This window comes from Microtus ochrogaster, chromosome 6, assembly GCF_000317375.1.
Source record: "Microtus ochrogaster isolate Prairie Vole_2 chromosome 6, MicOch1.0, whole genome shotgun sequence".
NCBI classification, from domain to species: Eukaryota; Metazoa; Chordata; class Mammalia; order Rodentia; family Cricetidae; genus Microtus; species Microtus ochrogaster.
Genome location: NC_022013.1, coordinates 65,975,739 through 65,985,294, shown reverse-complemented (window position 1 = coordinate 65,985,294; position 9,556 = coordinate 65,975,739). Strand labels below are relative to the sequence as shown.

Genomic DNA, 9,556 nt, shown 5'->3' with positions numbered 1-9,556 from the left:
GCTGGTCTCGAACTCACAGAGATCCGCCTGCCTCTGCCTCCCGAGTGCTGGGATTAAAGGCGTGCGCCACCATCGCCTGGCTTAGAAGCAGATTTCTATCCTTGACCTGGAGAGCCTTTGGTAGGCGCTGTAGAATCCTGCATCCTAGGTTACCCTAGGCATTTTTTTCTCCTTGCTTCTACATATTTCTATGTATTGAAAAAGAATTTTGGTTACAGTTGTTCACAGAGAGTTCTTCCATTGTGTTGTTTGATTTTACTTTTTAGTCTGCTTCATCTGGGCACAAGCATCTGACAGTAGAAGAGTTGTTTGGAACCTCATTGCCAAAGGAGCAGCCAGCAGTCGTGGGTCTAGAGTCAGAAGACGTGGAGAAGCTGCCCGGAGATACAGCGCAGAAAGAGCCCAGTTCATTCCTCCCATTTTCCTTCGAGCAGTCAGGGGGAGCACCTCAGTCTGAAAACCTGGGTGTCCATTCTGGCACTCGCCACACAGTCCAGCCTGAAGCCACCACCCCGGTGCTCATCACTCCTGCCTCCATTGCACAGGCGGGTGAAAAGCATGCCCCAAGCTACACGATCCCGCTAAGCCCTGTCCTCAGTCCCACTCTGCCAGCCGAAGCTTCTGCCACACAGCTTCCTCACTTACCTCGGAATAGTACCTTAATGCAAGCAGTGAAGACCACACCTCGACAGAAGTCTCCACTCCTGAACCAGCCAGTCCCTGAGCTCAGCCACAGCAGTCTGATTGCTAGCCAGAGCCCTTTCAGAGCCCCAGGGAGCCTGTCGAGCACAGCTGGCACGCCCCTCCCAAGCGTTGATCTGCTCCAGAAACTCAGGTTGACCCCACAGCATGACCAAATACAGGCACAGCCACTTGGAAAAGGTGCAATGGCACCCAACTTTTCTTCAGCAGCTGGCCAGCTGGCCACCCCTGAGAGCTTCATAGAACCTCCCTCTAAGACAGCAGCAGCAAGAGCAGCAACCTCAGCCTCCCTGAGCAACATGGTGCTTGCTCCAGCCCTTCAGGTAATGCGGGAAGGAGTGAAGGGATTAAACTGCAAGAGCCTTGGTTTTAAGTGATGTGACACACTTGTGTGTGTGTGTGTGTGTGTGTGTGTGTGTGTGTGTGTGTGTTGTTTTGTACACTAGCCACCCCCACCCCTGCCCATGGTCAGTAGTAACTGAATTTGCTATAGGAACAAACCTGGGGGAGTTAGCATTGGGAAATGAATAAATTGTAAGTTAAGGAGTTTGGGTTTTGTTCTTAGACCTTGGAAGGCACTGAAACATTCTGAATGAAATATGCCTTGTTGGAAATGGCAGAAACAGGAGTCAGGCCATTCGTTACAGAATAAGCTGACAGTCACTTAGGCCTGAGCAGTAGGGGCCTGTGTTGGGCAGTGTGGACAAGGTTTTTTTTAATGTCCAGTCAGTGAGGCTTCATGGTAGAGTGGTGTAGAGGGGAAAGGAGCCGAGTTTGTGTGAGTCGCAGCTGGTCACAGCCGGAAGGGAGTGGAGTGACTGCTCTGTGACCGCTGACTGCATCCACCAGAAGGAGCATCCTGCTCTTTTCCTTTGCTGTGATAAAATACCAGAAGAAGCCTAGGGAAGGAAGCTTACTTTGGTTTCTAATGCAGAAGAAAAGGGTCTGTTCCAAGACTCAGTTAATCTGGAAGCTCAGGAGGTACCTTCTCCACGATCAGCCCTAAAAGACAGCACAACACTCTTGCATGCTGCCTGGCAGAAACACATATGTGTAAATACTCACTTAGATGGGAATAACTGATTTTAAGATCTTGATTTTGCAAAGAAAAAGAAAACTCACAGCTGCTTAAGAGGCTGAGGAAGGAAGAATGTAAGTTCAAGGCCAGCCTGCACTGTAGACGTACAAACCCCAGAACTGAGGCTGTGGTCAATAGTACAGTCTGCCTGACTCACAAGCCCTGAGTTCAGCCCCACCACACTTCTTAGAACCACCTGAAAGGTTCTGCCAGCGCATCTTCCCAGGGGACTCCACAGGTCCTTGGCCCAAAGCTCTCATGGTGGAGAGGAGTCCTTCGTTGCATTGCCAAGAAGTTTCTCTCAGTCTCTGAACCATTCCTTGTTGATAAGTAAGATTTGTCACCACTAACTGTCTGTTCTTTTCCATTAAACACTTCAGTCTATGCAGCAAAACCAGGATCCTGAAGTATTTGCCCAGCCTAAGGTGTTGCCCAGCACCGTCCCGGTAAGGATCCCGCCGTGTGTGTGTGTGTGTGTGTGTGTGTGTGTGTGTGTGTGTGTGTGTGTGTGTGTGTGTGTGTACACATACATGTGTGGAGGGCCAGCGCTGACTTTAGTGTCTTCCTGAGTTCTTCTCCACTTTATGTACTGAGCCAGGGCTTCTGGTTGAGCCTAACCAAGTTGCTGTCCCCACTTCCTGTACACTGAGATTGCAGGTGGGCCACCACAGCCATCAGATTTTTTTACATGTTTCTGGGGATCCAAACTCAGGTCCTCTCAAGCTGACCTAAAGCAGACATGGCAAGCACTTCACCATTTCCCTAGCCCTGGGACTTCCTTTTCTCTGAAGAGCACATTGAACACTTTTTGGTTCTGTTGGTGTGAAGTCCACTCTTACCACCTTAGTGAAAGCTGAGGCGCTCAAGCTCCGACCTGTCGAGGTGTCCCTTCTAGAACTGAGGTGCTGAGCCTTACAGACCTTCTGTTAACTCTGGAGACGTCAGCATTGATTGCAGCAGGCAGGTCAGCCATTGGGTGGGCCGTCAGCCTTATTTGTAACTGGGTGGGTGCTGGGCACCATATCAACCTTGACCTGGAAAAGCAGAGAGTCCCTGCAGACAACCACTGTGCTGCACAGCCCCTCACTTCTGATGGCAAAGCCTCCTAGGCCTGCACACTTCATCCCTTCTTTCCAACACTGCCCTGGTTTTGACACGTGCTGTCCACCAACCCTGAAAGACACAGTTCTGCTGTGTTGCTTGCTTGCCTGCTGCTGAGCCTGTACACTCTCCTGGATTCAGAAGTTCTCCTCTGTCTGCTTCAGGAAAGCTTGTCCTCTTGTGGTCATCAGGGGATGCTCCCAGCCCAGTTCAAAAGCAAAGAGCTGGAGAGTTGACTCAGCAGTTGCTGAGCACTAGTTCTTCTGGTACACAAGCATACATGCAGGCAAAGCACCCATACACAAAAGGGAAAGCACACATAAAATCTTTTTTTTCTTCTTTTAATTGTTTTTATCGAGCTATATATTTTTCTCCACTCCCCTCCTACCCTCTCCCATGGTCCCCATGCTCCCAATTTACTCAGGAGATCTTGTCTTTTTCTACTTCCCATGTAGATTAGATCCATGTATGTCTCTCTTAGGGTCTTCTTTGTTGTCTAGATTGTAAATTATAGGCTGGTTTTCTTTGCTTTATGTTTAAAAGCCACTTATCAGTGAGTACATGTGATAATTGTCTTTCTGTGTCTGGGCTACCTCACTCAATATGTTTTCTAGATCCATCCATTTGCCCGCAAATTTCAATGTCATTATTTTTCTCTGCTGTGTAGTACTCCATTGTGTAAATGTGCCACATATTTCTTATCCATTCTTCAATTGAGGGGCATTTATGTTGTTTCCAGGTTCTGGCTATGACAAACAATGCTGCTATGAACATAGTTGAACACGTGTCCTTGTGGCACGATTGAGCATCCTTTGGGTATATACCCAAAAGTGGTATTTCTGGGTCTTGAGATAGGATATTGTTTTCTAATTTTCTGAGAAACTGCCATACTGAAATCCAAAGTAGCTGTATCGGTTTGCACTCCCACCAGCAATGCAGGAGTGTTCCCTATACCCCACATCCTCTCCAGCATAAGTTGTCATCAGTGGTTTTGATGTTGGCCATTCTTACAGGTATAAGTAAGATCAAATCTCAGAGTTGTTTTGATTTGCATTTCTCTGATGGCTAAGGATGTTAAACATTTTCGTAAGTGTCTTTCAGCCATTTTAGATTACTCTGTTAGGAGTTCTATGTCTAGGTCTATAATACCCCCTTTTTGTATTGGATTATTTGTTCTTTTGATGACCATTTTCTTGAGTTCTTTGTATATTTTGGAGATCAGCCCTCTGTCTGATGTGGGGTTGGTGAAGATCTTTCCCATTCTGTAGGCTGCTGTTTTGTCTTGTTGACCATGTCCTTTGCTTTACAGAAGCTTCTCAGTTTCAGGAGGTCCCATTTATTAATTGTTTCTCTCAGTGTCTGTGCTGCTGGGGTTCTATTTAGGAAGTGGTCTCCTGTGCCAATGTGTTCCGGTGTACTTCCCACTTTCTCCTCTATGAGGTTCGGGCTCACATAGTCTTAAGGAAAAGAAGACAGTGGCTCAGATAAGAATCCTCAGATTCAGATGGTGGAAAGCGAAGGCCAAGCCAAGGCTGTTCTCTGGCTTCCATTCCTGCTCCGTGGAGCTCACAGTGGAATACACAGAGATTTTAAAAAGAGACCAGGAGTGTGGGGCACCTCTTTAATCCTGCACTTGGGAGATAGAATCCTGGGCCAGTCTCATCTACATTTTAAGTTCCGGGGTAGCAAAGGCTGCAGAGTGTGAGGCCTTCTCTAAAAGAAAAACGAGGATCTAAGAGTTTAGTGTTTAGCTCTGCCCTGCGCCAGTCCTGTGCTATACTAGCTCTGTGGTCACATGGCCCTGGTGTGAACTTGGACGCCTGCTCCTGCTGCAGTGCGAAGTGACTGCTGCTCTGTCGTTCCTCCACAGATGGCGGGCCCCCCGCTGGCTGCTGCAGCAACCACAGCAGTGTCCTCTGTCCTGCTGTCCCCCAGTGTGTTCCAGCAGACCGTTCCCAGGTCCACAGACCTAGAGCGGAAAGCAAGCTCTCCCTCCCCGCTCACTGTTGGGACACCAGAAAGTCAGAGAAAGCCTTCCATTATTCTCAGCAAGTCTCAGCTCCAGGACACACTGATACATCTAATAAAGGTATGGAGGGGGTCAGCTTAGCTTCTAATTTTGTATCTCAGCAAAGTACAAATTCAGATGGCTGCCTGGGAGAAAGCCCACTCTTTCTGGGTATGTGCTCCTGTTGGGTTGATGACTGTCACTGTCATTGTGTGCATTTGGGGGGTTAGCTGCACCAATCATGTTTGTGTCCTCCTAAGTTGTCAGCAACACAGTCAGTTCTGAAGAGGTAGCTGACACTGTCTCCCCGTTTCCCGTCTCTTCCAGAACGACTCTAGCTTCCTCAGTACACTTCATGAAGTCTACTTGCAGATGTTGACCAAGAACAAAGACAACCACAACGTATGACTGGAGTACAGTCCATGTGAAGATGGAGGGCGCACCTCAGAAACAAGCAGGCGTCTCGTGGGCCATCTGACTAGAATGTGGAGCTTTGAGAAGCCTGAGTGTGAGCCTTTGAGAGAGCCTTGGTCCTTAAGGATGTTTTCTAGAACATTCTCAGTGATGATAGAGGTTTCACTGTGAAGCATCACCAGCAGACCTTTGTTTGACAAAAACAACAAAGCAGACCATTGTGTTGAGTTCCATGGGTGTGTATGGAAGAAGGAGCCACCAGCCTTGCAGCAGAGCTCAGTGGAGCCCATGCCCTCCCTCCACTTCCGGCCCTACAAGCTCTGAACTGAATGTCAGCTCCACAAAGTAGCTTCAAGTTTTAAGGATCAGAATTTAAGTTGATTCTTTAGAAGGTATTGTTCAAGTGAAGTATGTTTTCTATGAGCACCCGCTTGGGCCTTAACACTTCTGGGATTTCTTTGTGTTTCGTTACGTTTTTCCTGGTCCCGCCGTGCTCAAAGGCCAGCGAAGCACGGCTGTTTGGATAGGGCCCGGCGGGGCTCTGATGGAGGAGACACAGAACCTTGGAAGCAGAGTCTGGGCTGCCAAGATTCCAGTCCTACCAGAAGGCTCCACTTTTAGTAAACTCTCCAATGGTTTGGAAGTGTCAAGTTTGTGTGTGAAGCACAGCCTTATTTTCCTTTTCTGTCAAACAGTTAAAGTTATTGTTGATTGTTTCCTTAACGCTTTGACAAAAGGACCAGTGGACCGATCTGACAAAGCCATTCTGGTTCCATTCTCCAGTGTGCTGAGAGCAGTTTAAAGCTATGCAGGAAGGGAGCTGCACTCACACTGCCCTTCCTTTGTGTGGAAGACAAGGCAGAGCACGCGTGAGCCGCCGAGCCTCCCCAGTGTATCCCGAGGCTGGGAGCTCTTCCAGCCCTGGGCGACTGTGAAGACGCTTTGTGATGCTGCTATCGATCTGCCATGGTTTCTATTTATTCTTTTATGGCATGTAATGGTGGTTAGTAATATTTTAATGTAGAAATTGATTATTTCAGCAATAGCAATTTTGAGATATTCTTTGAATGAAAAGTGTCTGTTTCTATGATACAGGTCATTTTGTAGTATTTAACCAATTAAGATGCACTGCTTACTTTCCTGAGCACTATTTAATGATGGGAAGAACCCAGTCGGCTCAACCAGCTAGCATAAGGATTTGCTGTGAATAATGCAGACAGGTGCGACAGTTCTGCGGGAGTAGTCGCTCAAGCTTTAATGGGAAACTCAATCAAAGGCTCATCAATTTCTTTCTAGCTGAAATTTTAGATAATTACTTATTAATTACTTATTTTAGTTTGGTCTTAGTTTTTTAGCCTAGAGACTCCTTGGATCGGCTCCTGCCGATCTCCACATGCTTCCTGGACAGCATTTCTGCGTCTCGGTCCAGTGTCTCCTCTTGCTGTCTATCTAGTTTTGTGTGCAGTGTGCAGAATTCAGGGAAGCCTACTTTTTCGTACTCAATTAGGGATGGATAGTTTGTTTTCATGATAGTGTATAAATTTAGCAACCAAAAATTAATTGTTCCTATGTCATCTAAGGAAGATAAAGTTTAGTGAGATGACGTGTTGCTGACAGTAGGAGGTGCTGGTCAAGGGACCACGGGGCTGTGCTCATAAAGGGAACACTGTAGGTGTGGTCGCCCGGGTGTGGCTGCAGTGCACATCAGTGAACGAGAGTCAGCGACCTCCTTCCAGTAGGAGTTTGAGTTTAGCGATGCTTTTGAGTGTGTGTGATATCAGAGAGAAGAGTGGGTGCTTAGAGAGCACCTGCAATCAGATCTGCTACTTTTCACCCTGAATCCTAGGAATGACTAAGACAAACCTGAAGTAGAATCTCCTAGAAGGCTTCCTCAGTGTAAACATAAACTTCCAAGTGCCGAAGTGATGGAGACTTGAAAAGGGTAAACCTATTTCAACTCTCAGATTTATATATTCCAAGCATTTACTTCAGATTCAGAAGCCAGAAGTTCCAGTTCATGATTACTAGGATGTCAGGCCAAAATGAATCCTCAGAGAGCCAGGCCAAGCCTGGGTAGTTGCAGTTGGATGAGCCTGGCCTCAAAGTCAGCTCCATTGCCTTATTCCTCATTCAGGCGTACGATCGAGAAACTCTACTAGCGTAGCTTGCATGTTTACAGTGTCTTTGCTGGAACCTTAGCTGAATTAAAAGGGACATTGGAGATGCTTCTTGCTAGGTTGGCAGAGTCTAGGAGACCGCATTTAGGCCACTCTGTCCATCTGTGTACACATCCCATCCCTCACCCCTACGGTCAAAGGGTCTGGGACAAGCAGCCCAGAGTTTGGAGTACAGTGTGTCTGGGGTGTCACCAATGAGTGACTCTGCTCTTATTTTTGTTGTACTTAATGTCATGTCTTTGAGTGGGTGTACACCCCAGCTGACCCCACCCCAGTCCAGTTCCTCTCAGACAACCTTGTTCCCAGTTATACACCTTTCCTGGGCCCCATGATGCTTGCCACTTGATCTACTTGACTTTGAGTCCTAAGTCTCAAGTGACCATGACCATCAGTGTCAGGAGAGACACCCCTGCACTCTCCGTATGGACTGTCCACAGTTTTCCCTGGACAGTGGTGTTTCTTGCAAGGCCTTGGCCCAGGCTTGGCTTAGATACCGATGAGCAGATTTTGCATTTGTGAGCATTGGTTCTGTTTGTTGTCAATCTTCTAGTGGGGATTATCAACACTCTGAACCCACTTAGTGATAGTCTTTTGAAACCATGCAGCTTTATTGTTCTCCTTCCCCAAAGAACATTGTTTGGAGTTTTCTCATTTCGGTAGTAGAGGCCATAACTGCCATTGAGATACTAACGATGCAAAAGAAACTGAAGGTGCCTCACTGCTTACAAAGCAGACTTAGCCATCGCGCTGTACCGTGGAGGGAAGAAAGGTCTGGGCACAGCAGGACCCTGTGAGGGGCCATGGCCTAAGTCCTGTGTCCTTGTGGCACATCTACTGTGGACCATGAGTTTGTTCTTGCCTGCCTTTGGTTTTCTTCCGTTGTGTTCAGAGCATCTAAAACCAACAGTGCCCTGTTTTCAAGAATCCCTTGTTTGGGTCTGAGCAGAACTCCTTACAGTAGACTTCAAAGGCCATGCCTGAGAGCATTTCCCCAAGCAGCCTGGGCCTCAAGGAGCCTGCTGGGGTTTTGGTTGGGGGTTATTTTGCGTTGTTGTCTTTTCTTCAAGTTTCAGCAGGCGAGATGTGCAATGTTTCCCATGGATTCAGATTCACCATCATTCTTCAAAATGCTGCATTGCAATATCGATCACTTTGAAGCGGGAAAAATGCAAAGTTGTGTTTCCCTTTGATCTGTGAATCCTTAGGGAGCGAGTTAGCGCACGTGCTGTGAGTGGTCCTTCCTCGTACTGCTTTGGCCATGTGGCTCTCATGACTTTCCATTGTACCAGGTTCTCAGCTCTTTCCAGGAGACGAGACGCCCTTCGCCACCGTGAAGCTTTTGTTCCATGAGCGCAATGCCGCCTCATTAACCTTTTTAGTGGTGTGGGTTTCATACCATCTGTGTATGTTTGCAAATATTAAGTTATTACATGTTTTAAAATGAGCATTTTTCATCCTAAATTTTATATGTTTGCAAATATATTTTTTTAATAAAATTTCAAAACCAAGTTTTAGCACCTACTAAAAGTTCCAATTGTGTTTTTATTTAGTTTGTATAAATAGGAACTGTCGAATGAGTTGTAGCTTGCCAGAGCCCTGTACTGCTCAGGTGGCATAAGGGCAGGGAACAAAACCAGCCAAAATCAAAAGACAAGCCATGTATGCCTGTTTCAGCTTCTATTTCTCCAGAAGTCCGGCCATCAGAAGACAGGCACGGGTGTGTGATGTGGGGCTGAGCTCTGTGGCTAAGTGCTTGTTCCACAAGCATACAGGCTTGAGTTCAGACCCTCAGCAACTGTTTTGTTTGTTGCCAGTGTGAAGACATGCCTCTGACCCCAGTGCGGGAGAGGCAGGGACAGCTGGATCCTGGGAAGTCACTGTAACCCTTTCAACAGCTCCAGGGTCAGTGAGAGACCCTGTCTCAAAAGAATAAAGTGGAAAAGTGATTTAGAGAACATGGTGTCAACCCCCTGGCATCCATACACACGCACACACCACACAAAGACGTGTGTATACCAGAAGAGGTTTAGTGTGCCTCATGACCTCATTACAGCATATTCCGTTTAGATCTGAACT

The 9,556-nt window shown here is 47.2% G+C and overlaps 1 protein-coding gene across 2 annotated transcripts in view; it reads left to right on the top strand.

Annotated features, from left to right (window-relative positions):
* Dcp1a (decapping mRNA 1A) overlaps positions 1–8,991 on the top strand; it is a 48,974-nt gene extending 39,983 nt beyond the window's left edge. For both annotated transcript variants that reach the window (XM_005348762.2, XM_005348763.3), the window contains 4 exons: positions 267–1,025; positions 2,161–2,226; positions 4,752–4,970; positions 5,217–8,991. In XM_005348762.2, coding sequence (XP_005348819.1) covers positions 267–1,025; positions 2,161–2,226; positions 4,752–4,970; positions 5,217–5,297 — 1,125 coding nt within the window. In that variant the 3' untranslated portion in view covers positions 5,298–8,991. The remainder of the gene's footprint in view (positions 1–266; positions 1,026–2,160; positions 2,227–4,751; positions 4,971–5,216) is intronic.
* The last annotated feature ends 565 nt before the right edge of the window (positions 8,992–9,556 follow it).